The sequence below is a fragment of the Alosa pseudoharengus genome, unplaced genomic scaffold, assembly GCF_046254945.1.
Source record: "Alosa pseudoharengus isolate Yale_2024_CS ecotype anadromous, Long Island Sound unplaced genomic scaffold, YU_APseudo_1.1 YU_APseudo_1.1_scf_8, whole genome shotgun sequence".
NCBI classification, from domain to species: domain Eukaryota; kingdom Metazoa; phylum Chordata; class Actinopteri; order Clupeiformes; family Clupeidae; genus Alosa; species Alosa pseudoharengus.
Window position 1 is genome coordinate 27,267,642 of NW_027468870.1, and position 19,235 is coordinate 27,286,876.

The 19,235-nt window shown below is 40.5% G+C and overlaps 1 protein-coding gene across 1 annotated transcript in view; it reads left to right on the top strand.

Moving 5' to 3' along the window:
• Window positions 1–3,853: 3,853 nt before the first annotated feature.
• The window catches only part of gabrg2 (gamma-aminobutyric acid type A receptor subunit gamma2), a 37,522-nt gene continuing 22,140 nt past the window's right edge, over window positions 3,854–19,235 (top strand). The window contains exons 1-6 of the mRNA XM_076273572.1: window positions 3,854–3,954; window positions 11,044–11,186; window positions 13,651–13,718; window positions 16,370–16,590; window positions 17,112–17,194; window positions 18,682–18,819. Coding sequence (XP_076129687.1) covers window positions 3,887–3,954; window positions 11,044–11,186; window positions 13,651–13,718; window positions 16,370–16,590; window positions 17,112–17,194; window positions 18,682–18,819 — 721 coding nt within the window. The 5' untranslated portion in view covers window positions 3,854–3,886. The remainder of the gene's footprint in view (window positions 3,955–11,043; window positions 11,187–13,650; window positions 13,719–16,369; window positions 16,591–17,111; window positions 17,195–18,681; window positions 18,820–19,235) is intronic.

The window sequence follows — 19,235 nt, forward strand, 5'->3', positions numbered from 1 at the left end:
TACATTAATCACTTGCATATGATCTCTAAACATACATATCGGTTTACTTTACCTGTGGATTATCAAACAGTGTAATTCTACTCTGTCTGTTGCATAGCTGTGAGAGAGTTCAAACATCACAATAAATCTCCCTTTAAAAAAACACTTTCAGCCATCATAACATGCTGTCACCAAGCCCTCTGTTCATCACGATAACCTTTTGTTAATCTGTTGGTGCTGAGCAGGAGAGGCAGTGCCAGTGTTTTTATATAACCCTGAGGTGATCTACAAGAACGCTCCTTAATCTGCAGACATACAGCAATAATGCCACCGGCTGAAGCCATGTAATCTGCCTCGCACTGAACTCTCCACCCTAGACTGGGCCCAGGCTCAAGGCCCAAACACATTCTCTCGGCTGCGTCTCTATTAAATCCTCTTGAGTGGTCTGTTAAATCAGCTAACTCATTGTGCTGGATAGGCAAGGTAGCATATAACGTGCAATGTTTTTGCCAACCTCAGATTAATTATTGATCAACAACGCATCGTCAACATTCTCAAAAGCCAGTGAATGTTATTTTACTGATCAAATAAGATCAGAATGTTGAAGTTATACAACTGCAGTGTATCAAATGTGGAGTGATTACTACCATTGAGAACTCCAAACAGAGTTGTGCCAGGATGTCCCCACTCACGGAAGGCCTCTTGTCAAATCAAAAATTTATAAATTGTTTGACCTGACCTAACTGTTGTATAATGTAAAATATGGTGTTTATAGGAGTGTGTTGTGTATCTGTATTGTTGCCATCTATATAAAGACTATATAATTCCACCATAATTAATGTATGTCTGCTTTATAATTACAACCTAATTAATGTGTATCTGAAAATAGGGTTGGCTATAAATGTTATTGCCATTTTTGTCACTGTTGATTTCATAGAATTCAACCAGCCACACAAGATGGAGAATAATGTATCCTCTTGAGTTGGCCAGTCTTGGTTCATCAACCACAAGCATATTTGCTTGGAACCGCTGCACTGTCATTTAATTATACTTGTAGTCCACTGACTTTCCAGGTCACTGGAAATGCACAAGTTGTAACATTACATAAACAAGAACTAATCCATTATATTGTAATAGTACACAACATAGTGCCCGTTGCTTGATGAATTAGGGAGGAGACCAAAACTTCTCTCTGTTTTATTTGGCAAAAATGACAATGTAGGGTTTGCTAGAGGCAAATCGACTTCAACTTTGACCCTTTTAAAATTGTCTGCGGGGCAGCATCATGTTAGACTGAAATGTTTGCAGAGAAAGTGGTCACTAATACACCTACAAGGCTTACTTAAGCATTTCATTACTGTTATAATGATGACGATCTAGCCCTTGGGTGCTACAAGTCATTATAAAAGTGCTTAACAAAGACATCCTATTCTGCACATTCTTCTCTACAGCCCCTGCATTACAAATGTAGGCAGAATTTGTAGCCTGTAAGTGATACTTCATTCAATGAACAATTCATATAAGAGTTTAGTTTTCAATCTGGTCATCAATAAATCTGTAACACAATGTTAAATCCTTCAACAAGGGCTTTTCAAAATGAAGAAAATGTAGTTAGAATGAAAGTCAAACAAATATAAAACTATACAAGTAACTTAATGAAATAACAAAGGCTATAAGAGGTCGGGCCATGAGTCAACTGGATTACTACTATTACCAATACCACTAGTACTTGCTACTTACTCCTGATATCTGATGTAAGATATACCTGATATAAGTTTCAGCAACAAATGTGCAATTGTGTGTGTGTGTTGTGTGTGTTTGTGTGTGTGTGTGTGTGTGTGTGTGTGTGTGTGTGTGTGTGCGTGCCTGAACACCTGGAGGACTTCAGAGAATGTGTTCAAAAGCATTTTTTTATTTTACTAAGTAGCACATCTGGTTGTGTTGACTTTTGATGAGTAAGTTCTTTTGACACGCACTATTTGTTAACGTTCAGCAGTTTTTACTTTCGTGCAACACTTAGCTTTTTGGATTTATATACAGGGAAATGTAAAAATGATGAGGTACTACAAATGTCAGGATGATTTAGACTACTGAGGCCAAAATATTTGTGAGTTGCAAAATTCAGATTGGTACCAGAGGCAAATCAAGGCTATATTGATAAATAACTAAACATACATAAAACTAGATATCCATATAGACTAGCCCATGTTATATAAGTATACTATACTTATAGACTAGCCCATGTTGGGTTGGCTTGGAAAATTACTTTTAGTAAATACACTAAACATTATGACTAAATGTGGTTGTTGTTATGTATGCTTATGTTTATCTGTTGCTAAAGAGAATGTCAAGGACATGTAACTGTTAAGGTACAAACACAATTCAGACTGACACTTCCTCAACCATAGTTGACAAGTTTGCTGGTCACACTTTCCTGTACTTGCCAAAAGTGGTGCATACTTTTGGTAAAAATATGCTAGTGTTTTGTATGGTTAAATCTCTCTTGCCTCCACTATGTCCAGTGACATCATCAGTTATGGAGCCATCTTCATAATCTGATCATATTCTCTGCACAATTGAGTGTTGTATTATAAGTAGAAATGTGTTAGTATTAAATCATTAGTTTGAGATCAAGCTTTTTTAATTTTATAAGATAGAGATCAAGATCAAGCTTTTTTTTAATTTTATAAGATAGAAAAGGTAGAAAAGTCTGTGTCAAGCTTGTTCAATAAATTCAATAAATTCAATAAATCATATGATAGCCTAGCCTTCACGCCTGAATTGATGCTAGCACATACACGGCAAAGTAGATAACCTTAGAAGTTCTAGGAGTATGAAAAGGAAAGCGCTCGGGAGCTCTCCATGGTACTGAAATGCTCAAAATGTGTAGTCGGAGAAATATGCTGCAAATGAATGACCATGAAGGGCGGTTCAATAATAAAGCTATGGGATAATCAAATAAGTTCATTATCAGTTAAGACAAACTGTATTCCTTAATGCATTTTGCAACGATGACAGAAGGATGTTGATGTCTATCATTCAACAACTGAGCAAAAAAACTTGTTTTTGTCAAGGAGTTTAATATGTATTAATACTAATGCAATGCGTAGAAACCTTTTCGTTGACAACCCGGGGGCGTGTCATGCCTCGATGATAATAATAAGCAATTGCTAGAAATGGCTTGATGTTCTCATAACACATGGCTGCTTGAAACATAAAACATCTGATCCCGGTTTACTCACACGCGAGATCGTTTCTTGCGCTTCTACACACTGTGTGGACTATTTTGTCACGCGTCTTATACCAGAATCGGTGCTTTGCTTGGGTATGTGTGTGGTGTGGACAAATGAACGACGGACTCTATACAGACGTTAAAACATTATATCGCGTTATTTTTCATTTACAACATAATAAGCAACATCTACAGCCGAAAAAATACAATAACGGCTGTTATTTGTTCTCTGTTTTATTAATAGCAGCGACCTAACGTTTACTTGATCTCCTCCTGGCTCTGAAGCCGCGCGATGAAACCACGCATGTGTTGATCTGTGCTGCAGCAACGTGCATCGGTTCCTCTTTGACCCCAGCGATAATCTGCATTCAGACTGAGGCTTCAATATATTTCCTAGCTGCTGGATTTTAGGGTATTCCGGAGCGTCTATATTTATGTAATTTCCAAATATTTATGAAATATCCGAGAGGCTTTTATATCAATTCAGTGGCTGCCCTCGCAGCAGCGTAACGGGTTCAGATTTTCAGAACTGAATTATAACGCGAGCTGGTATGTACGTAATGTGTCATAGCGAAGATAGTCAGTAAATAGAGGGACACGTCCATCTGCAATAAAGAGGAAAAGAAGATGGTGTTCCTGGCCTCTGAAAATATACCATGTAAATGGTCGACTGCGATGTTGAAACCTGGCTTTCCAGTCAAGATATTTCTCTGTGTGTTTTTAATCGTATATCTTCCTTCAAGGTAAGCGGGCTCCGACAGAAATTGACTGAAATGTTGTTGAAATGTATTCTCTGTTACAATAAGAAGCTGACATTCAACTGCTTTACAGTGTAATGGCTGCGTCAAAACAACATATTATCATAGTAAAGGACAACGCATATAATCTGTTCGTTAAGAAGGCGTCTGAATCTGTAAGAATCTTGTGTTAGCGAAGGCATTTCGCACATCAGACGATCCGTTGGTATTCGATTGCTTTATCTATGAAGCGTGATGAGCTATGACAATTATACGATATTTTGAAAGGCTATGATTTCAGAAATATCCGATTACACGAAAAGTGGGTTCGTCTGACATCCGGGTTCGTAGACATATTTTGTGGGTGTATAGCGAATAGAAGAACCCTGAACCTAGGATAGCATGATATCAACAGTAGCCATCAAATATTTGCCAGTGCAAAACACAAAACATAATGGCATATGGTAAAGCGTAATCCCAAAAAGCTTTTTTGAACGACTAGCGTCTGTGGCTGTTTCTGTTTCAATATGATTCAGTATGGAGAGGCAAAGTTGTAGCCGTCGGTTACACTTCCTGTCACTTACAAACGCCGTTTAATACTATCGATACCTTAGCCTACCACTCGCACAGTTCATATGATGTTTATGTTATAAACCAAAGGATTTCACCAGTTGACATACAAAATAACAATTTGCCACTGAAGCAGGTCTTATGTCATCAAATAAGTAGCGTATGGAACGCCTAATTGCTTACATATCATCCGGTCTTCCCAAAAAGGTAGGCTCACCTACTAGTGTTATGGAGAGGCGTAAAATAATCGTGAACAGCAGTCAGTGTTTACCTCAAGTAATATGAACAGATTCTGTTAAAATCGAACTCAATGACATCTGTATTTGGAGTTGCCTAGGGTTGAGGATACATGGGCAGTGCATCAGTCTTCCCCCTTCTTTCATGAAATCCTCCATCATTGGAAATGCGGCCACGAATCACCATGGCCTAGATCAAACCCCTGAAGCCTAGCCCAGAGTAGGCAAGGGTGAATGTTCAATGAGGGCTAAATAACTAGTCGATGTTAATTCAACTATACTGAATCATTTGAAAATGTTTTCTATCTATGATTTTAGGTTTATCTGAGCTTAATGTGCAAATGTTTTATAGACTATAAATACCTATAGAGGGGGACCAGTATATCCAGGAGCGTATAATAAACATTGTTGTGTAGTGAACAGATCCATTATGTGTAGGCCTAACCAGTGGGACCTAACATCGTGATAGAATGTACTTGTTATATTTATAATATCTTGGCTATAACACCTTGGCAGATGTAGCTGTTGCATTTCTGCCATTATTAATGTTGACTGCACACATTGTAATAAAGTTAGTAGTAGTACAATTATGTGATTTGTTTAATGTTAGGAGGTCTTAACAATTAAATTATACAGTGTAGCAGAGTTGAATGAAGATCTTAGCATAGTGATCTCAGTACCTTGACTGATTGATAAATTCCATTCCTAATCCACTTCTTCAGCTGACTTGCCTAAGGCCTGAATTGGCAGTAGTTTGTCTAGAATCCATCAGTGGTGCTTGTGGGGAAGCAAGCATTTTCCTCTTGGCACGAAGGCAACGCTGTGCCATACCGGAGCATACCCAAAAGCCATGGAGAGACAGAGTGCAGGAACAAAGGTGTTAATAACTGCCTTGTTGTTCTCCCAGGGACTCTGAGGCCTCCTCTGTGAAGACATCCCTCTGCTAATAGCCTGAGATATGTCATAATGTCAACACAGTCTCCTCACTGTGGCAGTGGCAGTCTTGTACACTAGTTGTGATTGTCTTCATTACATAAACAGTTGATTTTTTTCACCCTGTATGACACTGTGTTCAACACTGAGTAATTTAGAGAATCATTTTAGCTTTCGCCATGGCTGCTGCTGCTTCAGCTGAATAATTTGGATCTGTCAGGGAAACACTCAAACTGAATTACAGCAAATGGTCACAGCATCTCTCTTCCTGAACTATTGAGTGTACACAGCCTGTTTGTACTTGTGTGTCTCAGCCTATATATACATCTCACTAAAACAGTGTTCAGAACTTGCTGCTTGTCCACAGAGTTTTTCAGCATTTGCTGTTTGAGCAGAAATCCTGCTTCTTTAATAGCTGTGTGAATGAAGATGATGTAGTGTTATAGTGTAGAGAATTGTGGCGACAAAGTATTTCACTTTGGCTGGCGTTGACTGTAGTTCAAAGGAGTCCTACCCATGAGTCAGTGCTGCTTACTCTTTTCTATGGGCAATCACAGAAAGTGTAGTGTACTGATTCAACTTAATTTTAACTTTCCTTATTTCAGTGTACTAATGCAATTCTTTAATTATACTATACTTTATCTAGGTACATTTTAAGATCTCCTGTGAGATCATGTAATGATAGTAGCCTATGTAATAATCTATCAGCAGGTAACATCACAATGTTGTAAAGAACATCTAGGTCCATTAAGTATAAAATGGGATTCTAGAAACTATGCATGGTTGATAATCACATTATTTTACATTCTAAAATGTTAAAATCTCATAGGCTGAAGAGTAGCGCTCAAGGATAGTTACTTTCAGTGGGGTGTAAATAGTACGCTAGTGGAGATCACATAAATTCTTTCAACATTCTTACTGTAAGTAAGCTGTTGCAGTAGCCTCTTAGTAAACTTGCAAAAAAGTGAATGTATGTTTTGTGTCTATTAGAATGTCAAAAAATGACTGAGTGTTTTGAGGTTGTTTACTTATTAAAGTTGTCCAAGTTGTAAATACTTTTTATCTGTACAACTTCATTATCCTGGACATGTAAACTAAATGAAATATATTCCTTGATATATAACTGATTAAGAATGTTATACGTAAGACTTAAGTAAGTACAGTAGGTTTTTTGTTTGTTACTTACACTTCTCTTTACTCTTTCCTGGCTATGACTTTCCAAATGTTGTGTTTAATCAGAAGACATGTATTCTATAGTGCATTTGTCTGACATTCCCCTGCTCATTAAGTCTATGTGGCCTGCATGAAATGTGCTTACTACAACATTTCTTGGAGAATTTTGTGTACTGATATATAAATTCTCCTCACACCGATCATAAATGCATCAACACCTTGCTCAAATCAGTCCACTGTGCCATTCCTGAACAAATTGTATTTAGCTGGTCTGTAATGGAGTTGTGGAGTGAGATAGAGCTAATTAGGGAATTAGAGGCCATTACAGGTCAACTGGCATATCCGTTAAGAGCCGCATCCTAAGGAAGAACCTCTATGGCAGGTTACTGTTTTATACATGTGTGCTTACAGTGCAAGGTCCAAGCAAAATTGTTTATGTGGAAGAAAGAAATTGCAGGATCTGCGCTGCAAAAGAATGAAAATAAACAAAGTCCTCTATCCTTTTATCTAAAAATGGCTGCTGATCTTTCGGATCACTGAGTTATTGGTTAATGTGGAGGTTTCCTTCCTCAGATATAAAGCCATCTTCTCTAAACCATGGGAGGGGAAGTATTGGGCTGTGGCACTGGCGCTTTGAGGCCTATATTTGTCTTTCACAGTCTGATTTCCTCTATTGTTTTGGAGTTATTGTAGGAACACATGTGAATGTATCTACATTGAGACATGCTATATTTAACTAGATAGATAGATAGATACTTTATTGATCCCCAAGGGGAAATTCAAAAAAACTATACAGCCTCCTCTGTCAGGAAGGACTTCCAAAAGTCTTTGGAAGCGAGCTGAATCTGAATTTGCTTTATTTACTCCTTGGCCTCCGTCTTCTGAATTCTTTGTGTTCAGCTTCTTTTGTGGGCCATTAACCTTGGCAAGATAGGCTGTTATTGCTTTTTTTCTTAAATCTACGTCAGAGCCTCATGTTGATGCCACTGCCAGTCAGAGGAAGAGAGTCGAAGGAACACATCCTTAGACAAATATGAAAATGAATGAAATTGAAGTTATCTTGATTAAAATAATCTTTATTTGCCCTTCTGTTCTAATCAGTGGCATCTCTGTCTTGAGTGTTGTTAGGTTTTGAGCTTCTGTTTTACCTCATTAACGTCCTTGATACTTCAGCATCACACTCAACACCTTTTCTTAGTATCTTTGAGTCACTGGCCCTGGATGCCATCTCATCCCATTGATACATTATGGTTTTGTTCCCTCACACATGACAGTCTTTGTCCTGTTATCCTATTATCCTGTTTGGTCAAAGGGCCTACATCGGTCTGTTAACTTGAAATGGTTGGGAATGTTGACCCTTGTGTACTTATCAAGTCTATCAAACCCATGTACCCCAAACCCATATAGTCCATTAGGATCTCCATTGGCTCTGTAATGCACAGTGAATGGAATATAAAGAGCTGTGGTATTGAGTTTAAAATTATACTCATGTTCTCAGTCCTATATATCCGTTCTTCACTCCTCTCAACCTGTGGGTCTCTCCTGCTGGTCACTGCATTACACCACATTCAGATTCTATGTTGAGGACTCAAGCACCATCCTACTCAGCAGGTCTCACATCCCAGGGGCTCTTATTTCAGTGATGGGGAACTGACAACGAGCAAAATTTGCTATGCATGAACTTAGCTAATTGAATACCACAAACAATATCCTAACCACAGACACGGGTGGGTCAGAAGCACAATGCGTCTGTTTTGGTGAGATGGACTTTGCTTGTTGCTTGTGCCTTTACGTGATGCCCAGCAATGAAATTAGGGCCCCATTGCTTCTTCACCTTCTACCCTATAGTTGAAGCCCTTCAACCGTTTCCTCTGCCATGACTCCCCACTGGACCAGTTTCTGTAACCAACTCCAGATTGGACATTACAGCTCAGTCTCTTCCAGTCTGATCCTTTTGGATGCCCACCTCATCACAGTGTGTTTCACTAATTCACGGATTGGGATAAATGCAGAGACCAAATTTCCCTCACGGGATCAAAAAAGTATATATACTTACTTATACTTATACACCTAAACACTGCTGACGTATGCCCCCCTGTATCCCAATTTCCCCTCCATTACATGCCTTTATATGTTTTTTGTTGTGGTAAATATGTTTGTGGTAGTAATTGTAATGCTATGTTTAGCCTTCAAGTCTCATTTCCATCTAGGGCCCTTACCCAGAGTAGAAAAGACTCAGAAAAGAGTTTTACGCATATCCATACAATTATAATGGCAACATAAGATACATCATGCATTAAACAGTAAACTAACAGATAGTTAAGTATGTAGTATGTGTAAAAATGGCACACAGTGTACTAACCAGAAGACTCTAATATAGAAATGAACCATATACATGTACTACACTGGCAAAGTGCTGCACCGTCTTATATAGCAGTACACTAAAATTGCTCTCATTTTCTTAGTTGTAAGGTGTCATAATCATGTGGCTGTCCTCACCCAAAGTGATATTGCAACTCCTGTAGATGGTGAAAGTGTTGTAGGTCTGTACTTGGAGGAGGGTGTGTCTCCACCCAGACACATTAAATGGACAACTCACCTCTGAAAGATGGAGAAACAATGAAGATTTAATGACCATCCCAAGTCTCTGTAGCTCTGTAGCACTTACTGGGATCTGGTAAAGAACGGGGGGTGGGGGGGTCAATATAAGATAGGCTGCATCATTCCTCAGTACACAGGAAAGCCATCGGAGAGCTGCACTATCACCCTTTTTCTCTGTGGTTTTCAGTTCTGTGTGGTGCTGGAGTTCAGTGCAAACTTCCAGTAGAGTGCTCTCAAGGATTTTTCTTTTCGATCTTCTCCCGATTCCATGGTTACTGTCTGCTGCACAAAGAATAATTGGGGCTTCAGTCTGTCTTCTCTATCCCTCTCTTTCTTTTATTCTATCCCTCTCTTTCTTCCTTTTTTTCTATCCATTTCTTACTTTCTATCCTTTTTTTCTTTCTTTATCACATTTCCCCTTTAGTCCTATCTTTCGTTGTCCCTCTGTCTCTCTGTCTTTCTTCATAACAGCTCTGCCAGTTTGAGGCATTCTGTTTGGCAGCAAAGCCAAAATGTTGTTCAGCTCTGTGCACATGTGCTACATCTCCAGATACATTGTATGAAACACGTACGCCTTCCTTCCCTTGCATATTAGAATAAGGCCCAGTCTACGTTGAAATGACAATGGTGGCCAATGTATAGATTTGCATAACAACATGGAGATTTGCCACAAAGACTTCTCTGATCAGTACACCCCTTTGTGGGGGATTTACACAGAGATGAAAGATTTGAATTACGGTAGTTTGTCATTTATAATGCCCCCACTATAGGGCAACTTTGGGTGTTGTGGAACTCATTGACGTCCAATGGGAATAAAAATCTCCGCTCTGCAGTTCAAAGGAAGTACTTCCCCTCTCCCTAATGTGTCATTATTATTGTATGTGAGTCTCCTACCACACAGTCCTACTGCTCTGCTCACTGTCTCTCCAAAGCACTTTACACACCATGTCATTTACGGAGAGGCCCTGGCAGAGAGGACGTAGGAAATATTCATTAGGGCACTCCCACGGATTTGTAATGCGGGGAGACATCTCCGCAAGGTGTGGCTATTTCACTACTCCTGTCTGGTCCACTCTTCTCTCCTCTGTTGTGTCTCTACGGGGGCAATTCAGGACGTGGCCATTTGAAACAAAACATCGATCAATGTTTCATGAAGGGACGTATTTAACAAGGACACAGGCATGTCTTCTATCTCTCTCTTTCTCTCTTTCTTTCTCTCCCTCTCTCTCTCCACTGTGCTTGCCACATCATCAATATGTATTGTGGCACCAAGAAGCAAATGTGTGTGCATCCTGTCGTTTATAATTCATGAAATTTTATCATAGGGCAAGGCAGGACTTTTATAACGTGCTTCATCATATTCTATGTGAGTTTTAAAAAGCAAGTGTCAAGTGTTTCAAACATCTGCTGAACATAAGCAAAGTAAAGAGTGTGAGATAGTCAATGTGTTTTATATGTTGTTGCGTTGCTATATATCACCTATGCAATACAATTTTGTTACAATACACAAGGCTGTATAACTGGGACTAGACATGCCAGGAAGCTTTCATACATGCATATGTTACTGTTTTTTTTTTGGCAGTTCCCTCCAAAGTGAGAATGATGACGATGAAGTTACAAACAAAACCTGGGTGCTGACCCCCAAAGTCTACGAGAGTGATGTCACTCACATCTTAAACAGCCTTCTTGATGGCTACGACAACAAGCTGCGGCCTGACATTGGAGGTAGGTGCAAGTCCTCACAGGCACTTGGCAGCCATCTTGGCAATGCCTTCAGACACCTATATGGCAATCAAAATCAGGCTCCAATCAAAATGAATGGGAAGAGGCTCATAACTCCACATAGGATGATCAAACAGGCCTTAAAAATACAAAGCTGAAATCACTCTGATCAAAAGCAGCACAAGCAACCATTCAGTAGTAGCTAAAAAAAGGCCAAAAATTGAGTTAGTTTGCTTACTGTGCTATAGTAACAGTGGAAATAAATGAAATGTTCAGGTGAGTCGAAACATAAGTTATACCATCTCTGACAATATGATTGGCTCTCTAAAATACAGGTCTGCCACCCCCCATTTTGTGAGAAATCTGAGAAAGTTTAAACTGGGTACAACTGTAACTGTATTGCATCTCATCACTATCTTTCACTTACTTCAGTTTGGTGAAAAATCATGTATCTATTATTTTACCTCAAGAGTCTGTAATGGCTGTAAACACTCCTACAATCACCCCCAACATACACACAAACACTGACTGAGAAGTGACCAGTACGTGATGTCCGGAATAGTAGACTTCTGTATGAAGCTACATATACAGTACTCAAGGTCTGATGTTCAAGTAGAAGTGTGATATTTTACCAGTGGCCTTAAGTAAAACAGGATTGTCTCCATGTTTACACAGTGGTTTGATTACATGCCAATATGCATCTCAGAGTGTGCGTGACAGATGTGTGTCAGTGTATCCCAGTGAGATTCAGCCTGAAGAGCGTGTCTAACAGACCCATACAGTAGTGAACTGTAAATCAGCGCTGTTACGTAGTCATTTGGGGAACATTAACGTGTCTCAGGGGCTTTTTTTGAGAACATGACAAATATGCTGCATGCAGCTGTCTTTTTCAGGGCGTAGCAGTGGCTACGGGGAGCTCAGATGAACAAATCATGTGTGGGTGCACTTACGAAGTAGAGTGGAAAAGGAAAGAGAAGCTAATGGCCATGGAGATCTGTAGGGATGTCATATCGATAACCGATCTGTAGGTCATCAGTATGTTTTGATGCATTGATATATAAAATGATCTGACATTTACATAGACACTATAAGTGCTTGTTTTAAAATACATGTACATGTATTTTTCTAGACAGTAGTGGAGGCTTGCACATGCATGTCCCTGATTTATTTATTGAGACAGAACAGGTAAACGACAGCTCTTAATTGCTGCCTTTCACTAATATACATCCAAGCTCCGAAAATGTTTCTGTGGATATAGTCACTTCGGTCGTCACTTCGGTCTTCGTTAAACATATTTATGGAGCTAATATTTATACCACTCATATTTTGCAGTTTTAATTGTTTTTAATGAGATGCTCTGTTTGAACAGAAGAGTTTTCTTTGTCTCATTGATGAATACCTGGAGAGTGCATGTGTGCGGCCACGATATGTTTGTTATATGGAGAAGATAGCTTAGCCCCATGACTCATGTCATCATAACTGCGAGGGCGCTTCAACCAAAGAGGGGAAAACACAATGAATTGTGACAAGAGTTTGTGATTAAAGAGTAATACTTTGCTATCCTGTTGTGTTTATGTATTAGGCTGACATGAGAATAAGATGTAAGCCTCTTTTCCCCATAACCTACATGTCAAGGCCTTAGTTGACGCAGGAATGAGGGGCTTGTGTCTGATGTTGAGTGTGCGTTGTGTCTGTTGTGTGCATGAAGTAATGCAGGATTGATGTAAAAAGCACTACTATTTTACTATGTCTTCTACTATGCACAGTACGGTGAATAAACAGCTTACTTTGACATTGAATGGGACTGATTGAAGTTGCATGTCCCCGCCTGACATCAAGCTGTCAGGCTACTCCACCATAAGTATTTGTCATCCTTCAACTGGCACCAAGCAAATTAAACTACATTTCCCATGATGCCACTGACCCGGGACACACATTATTATGTAATCTAAATATTACCATTTGTTTTCAGATGAATTTCAAATAGTACAAGCATCCGCGTTACACCTACAAGACCATGTACATTGACTCACATCATTCATTCATTCATTCATTCATTCATTCATTCATTCACCAGAATTTTCACTACATATTGGTTACTGATTTGACCAGTATGTGTTCCCTAGGCAAGGAACCCATGACTATGGTCTTCTTAGCACCTTGCTCTACCAGTTGATTCTGACCAGCGGCCATTTCCCCATCATGTTCCCATCACAAAAAAGCCCCTTCCCACACACACACACACACACACACACACACACACACACACCAGACACACATAGACACACACACACACACACACACACACACACACACACACACACACACACACACAAAACTATGCTCTGTTCTGTACATGGTATCTCAACAGGACCTAAATGTGATGAAAGTGGAACAACAGTTTAGTATGTAGATGAGTTTGGGGCTGAACGTGCATAACGGCTACTTTGTCTCTGTCCTTTTTCAGTGAAGCCCACAGTGATTCACACGGACATGTTTGTCAACAGCATCGGCCCGGTAAATGCTATCAACATGGTAAGTTACAGTAATTTCTATCAAGATGTCACTTCTTGTGTTGATAATGTACAGAACAATTGCACAAAAATGACCACTGTATTGTTTACAATTAGTGATAACAAATCAGTTTGTGTGTATTGTATCAGTCTGAGCAGGGTTTTGATTTGCTCCAATGAGTTGCAGTGAAATGAAACGGTTTTATTGTAACAACACAATGGCAACTGTTATTTTTAAAACTGTGAATATGGGCATGTCAGAAGAAGAAGCTTTTTTCCAGAGAGATGGATGCGCGTGCAATGCATGCTATTTCATAAGTGCTCCACACTTGAAAATGATATTGGATTTTCCACAGTTTGTCTCATTATTGGCTGATTGATGCCTGCATTCACAGTTTGGTGCTTGTTGCAAGAATGAAACCTGGCAGAGGGGCTCATCCTCCGGATGCTGAGGCCTATTTACAGGGAGTGCATCCCAGTTAAGCTGGCCTCTATAAATAGACTGGGATGAATATTGCGAGATTAGCGGCCTCCTCTGCCTCAGGAGTTCACCCAAGACGCCCTCCCCCACCAGCGAGGGTGGCGGTGGTGGTGTGGTGGTCGGAGAGAAATTCCTGACTAAGGTTCCAATTTTAATGTTAATCCATTTCTCACCCCTTTTCAATTACTGCCAAGTGCGACTGATACTAAGAAGAAGGAAAAAAAACCGCCTTAGCCAAAAGTGTATGCACAGTTGCTACTGTCACAGGGGTAGGAAATAGTCAGCTCTTTCATCTCATTGTTAATCACTCTTGAGCCTGCACTCTGACTGGCTCAGATGGGGACTGTGGGCGGGAATTGGAGGAAGGAGTTGGGGGATTTTGCACAAACCATAGGTTACTGAACCACTCTTCTCTAACACTGTAGTCCCCCGTATGCCAATTACTGTAATGCGGTAGTTCTTGACGTACATAGTTATGCATGATATGGAGTGTTTCGTACTCAGCATGCGGCTAATATTCTCTTTGTTTTTGCCGAATCTGGTATACGTGTAAACGTAGCTTGCTCACTTTGTACTGACATCTTTCTTGTGTTCTTTTACTTTACAAAAGTATTTTTGTGTGTTTGTTGTGCTTTTGTGATGCACACTGCTGTCTTCTCTCAGAGGGGAGTTTTGATATTCAGTCGGCCGCAGAATAGACATTTTCTTTTGGCTGGAATGTCAGGGCTGGGAGTCAGTTTTGATCTTTGTGTGTGTGTGTGTGTGTGTGTGTGTGTGTGTGTGTGTGTGTGTGTGTGTGTGGGTGCGTGTGTGTGTGTGCGTGCGTGTGTGTGTGTGTGAGAGAGAGTGTGAGAGAGATAGATAGAGAGAGAGAGAGAGTGTGTGTGTCTCTGTATGCGTGTGTGTGTTTAGAAAAAAAATATGAAAAGCCAGTTGGTGCCCATCACAAGATTTGGTTTTCTGTGATAAAAAAATGTACTCCAGCAAATAAAAGTGAATGTGTTGATTGTAGCCGGGTCTGTGACACTTTGGGATTTTGGTTTTATTGCTTGGCTAAGCTCTGTAGAAAAGTAAATTATTAATGCTTCTGTCCTCTCACACACAAATCCGAGGATTTTTCTCTCTGTCTTTTTTTTAAAAGCGCCACTTAACTTTGAACTCCAGGGCTTTCCTTGTGCCAGAATTATTAAATAAAAACCCAGAGAGCAGTCGGCTCAAGAACAGTGAGACGTTCAAAATAGCAATAACGGGTAAACATTCGCAAATGTTTTGAAACAGTTATTTAGTTTCTCGTTTGAATTCTCTACCATGGTTATCATCTATATCTAATGAGCTCAAATGTTTGCACAAAAATGTTTTATTTTTAAAAGTTAAAAAATTTAAAAGTTCAAAGAAAATGCATTCACCTGGAACACCTTTGTTTGTACACACCTTTGTTTTGGCTCTGATCTGGCTGATTGGGACAGAGAGAGAAAGAGAAAGAATGAAAGAGGGAAAAAAAGAAAAAGATTGTGAGTGTGTGTGTGTGTGTGTGTGTGTGTGTGTGTGTGTGTGTGTGTGTGTGTGTGTGTGTGTGTGTGTGTGTGTGTGTGTGTGTGTGCGTGCTCAGGCAGTGATGTGACCCTCCCCTTAAGTATTTCTCACATCCCTCTCGCGCTAGTCTGTGACTGGTAATGGCAGGGTAGTGGGCTCGGTGTAATGAGGCCCTGGAGTTGGGAGAATGTCAACTGCTAAACAGGAGCCCCCACGTAATTGGCTTTTTCTCGGCGTTTAATTCTCAGGTTGCAGGTTGCTTGCCTCGACACAGCTCGTTTCAGCTGCGTGCTTTCATTTGCACAGAGGATTAACATCCCCGTCTCCTCCTAGAAAGGATTCTATCAATACAGCACCTACAAGACCATGTGCTGCAAAGGCTTTATTTCACCCCCCTTTTTCCGCCTTTGCACATCACTCGGGTCTATAGGTCACAATGATCATTTTGAACTAAAATAGCTTCCTCTTCCCCAACTCTGTTAATGTAGTTAAAAGCACTTAGTACACAGTAGTATTTTATACAAGGAAAGACTCTCATAAACTGCCACTTTAGGAGAGATGGCAACTTGTAAAAAGGGTAAAAAAAATCTTTTTTTAAATTATGCTAGATGACACTTTTTTGGTAGCACATAACTCTTCTCTGTCGCTCCGTCAAACAGGAGTACACCATCGACATCTTCTTTGCCCAGACCTGGTATGACAGACGGTTGAAGTTCAACAGCACCATGAAGGTGCTCCGCCTGAACAGCAACATGGTCGGCAAGATCTGGATCCCTGACACGTTCTTCCGCAACTCAAAAAAGGCCGATGCCCACTGGATCACCACACCCAATAGGATGTTGAGGATCTGGAATGATGGACGCATACTCTACACCCTGAGGTATGGTAATCATATGCCAAGATGCTGTCCGAGTGTATGACATCTGAAGATGATGCATTAGTCAGTGATGAACATTGTATTACTAAATTATCAGTCATTAGGCTCAAATATATTTATGGCCATCACAAGTGTATATGATGCAACAATCTATTTGATTATTTTTCACCTTTCACCTTATTTTTCACCTGCTTAACTGAGCTGCCATAATATCGTGACGTGTCTGGATTGGTTAATTTGTCATGCAGGATCTGCTGGTGGCATAAACATATGGAATATAACATGCTGTTTATAAATAGCTTAGCCTTACACAAAACACTGGGCATAGTTGATTAAACCCAATGTTTATAAAAGAGTAATTCATCTTGCTGAAGTGTGCAGCTTGGAGCCAGAGCCATGCATGCTGGCTGTATTCTCTGTGCCTGTTTAATTGGTAGGCGTCCGGTGTAGTGTGAAGTGGGTGTTCATGGCAAATGATTGGATAAGACTTGGCCTGCTACTGAGAGGTAATTTTCTGACTGTAGGTTGACTATAGATGCCGAGTGCCAACTTAAACTGAACAACTTTCCAATGGATGAGCACTCCTGTCCCCTGGAGTTCTCAAGCTGTAAGTTTGCCCATATGTTCTCTTCCACTCTCCCTTTCTCTCTCTCTCTCTCTCTCTCTCCCTCTCTCCCCCCTTCTCACTCATCCACTCTATCTCTCTCATTCTTGTTATGCCCTCCCTATCTCTCTTTTTTTCTGTTTCTGTCTCTCTCATTTTCTCGCTCTCATTTCAACCTCAATTCACTAGTTTAACACTTTATTTATTAACGCCTTCTTTAAATAGAACAGCCACACACGGTAACTGGTAATGCTGGTAAGCACAGAAGCAGAAAAAAGACGGGTTGTTTTGCTGCCAATGTGTAACACATGGTGGGAGAAAATAAGAAAGCTCTCTTGCACAGACATAAAGATTATTTTGGTTGCACTCCTCCGCCCTTTATCTCCCTCTCTCAATATCTCTCCGTCTCTCTCTCCTTCTTCTCTAGTTCACATCCCAGCCACTAGTTTCAGTTTCAGGAGACAGGGAGGACTTTTTTTTATGGTGCTTTGGCTGCTTGGATGCAGCGTTCTCTCACCACAGGAGCCAGCCCCACGGAGAGAGCTCCCTAAATAGCCACGGATTGTTTCGCCCGAATGGGAAAAAAAGAGAGAGAAAAGAGAGTGTGAGGCAGAGGGAGAAAGTGTGTGAGGGGAGAAAGACGAGAGAAAAAAAAAATCATGTAAAATTGATGAGCACCGTGTCGAGTCTCCTGGGGATGACATGAGTGGAGTTTGCATGCAGCGGCCTCAGAGAGAACTGACCCTCGGCTCTGTGCGTCTCACTCCACTCAACACATTTTGTGTCTATTTATTTTTTTCATTTTATTTGTCTCTTTTTATTTTATGGCATTTTCATTTCTTTAGAGTTGCCTATGGAAAGCCTCTCACAAATTTGGGCCCATGTTCAAGACCAAACTGGTCATTGGAATCAATAATTATGAAAGCATAGTGGACAGATGAAATTGTTGTAATGTGGCTGTAGGGCGAGCCACGGGGGATGGGGGGCAAGTGAGTGGACTGTCCTTCCAGGTCCATCATAGATGTCCTCTTGTGGATGATGTCTATGGGTTGTTCAATTAAGAGGCCCATTAAAGTTCCTCGCCCCCCTCCCTCCTCCCCTTTGGAAAGTCCTCACATTTGCACACTACACTTCGTTTGCGGTTGCCAAAGCTTATTTGCTGGCCCGGGATCAAAAGAGACTTGACACAAGGTCAATCATTATTCGTATTAAATCACTGTTTAAGATTCCCTCAGCAATTGCTGACGCACCCTTTTCAGGTCCATCTTTATTACCATTGCCTTAACCCCAATTAACATTCGAGTGTGTGTGTGTGGGGGGGGGGGGGGAGAAAGATATAACAATCACAAATGAGTCTCTCAACCCAAGATCCAATAAAGACCATCCACTAAAATGTATTGTGTGAAGGGTTGTCTTGGGAAATTGGAGGTTTGATTGTTCTGCCTCTTCTCTTTTTTCATTATTATTTTTTAATCATACGCCAACCCAAGATGGCTACCCAAAGGAGGAGATTGTGTACAGGTGGAAGAGGAGCTCAGTGGAGGTTGGAGACATCCGCTCCTGGAGGCTCTACCAGTTCTCCTTCGTGGGACTCCGCAACACCTCTGAGATCGTGAGGACTGTCTCAGGTAAGATAAGCCCAACTCCCACACTCACACACACACACACAAACACACACACACACACAAGACCACCACCCATAGGGCTGGACAATTTTACCTAAAAATTCATATAATGAAGAAAGATTATCATTTAGAGAGATAACATTAGTAATTAGAAAATAATTGCATGGCTCAAACTCACTTGATGATGTGCAGACACTGCACCCATTGGTCTACTTTCTGTTGCAATTACCAGTTACCTGCATCCCAAAAGCACGACTTGGTTTCACTGAATGATTAAGAGAGAGAGAGTTTGTGTTGTTATTATGAAAAAAGCATGACAGGGGTCTCGGGGGGAACGTCAAACCAGCAAGCGAGTCACGTCGTCAACCACCGCAGCGGCGACGGGGGCGAGCGAATGAGCGAGGGAGGTGAGGGAGTGT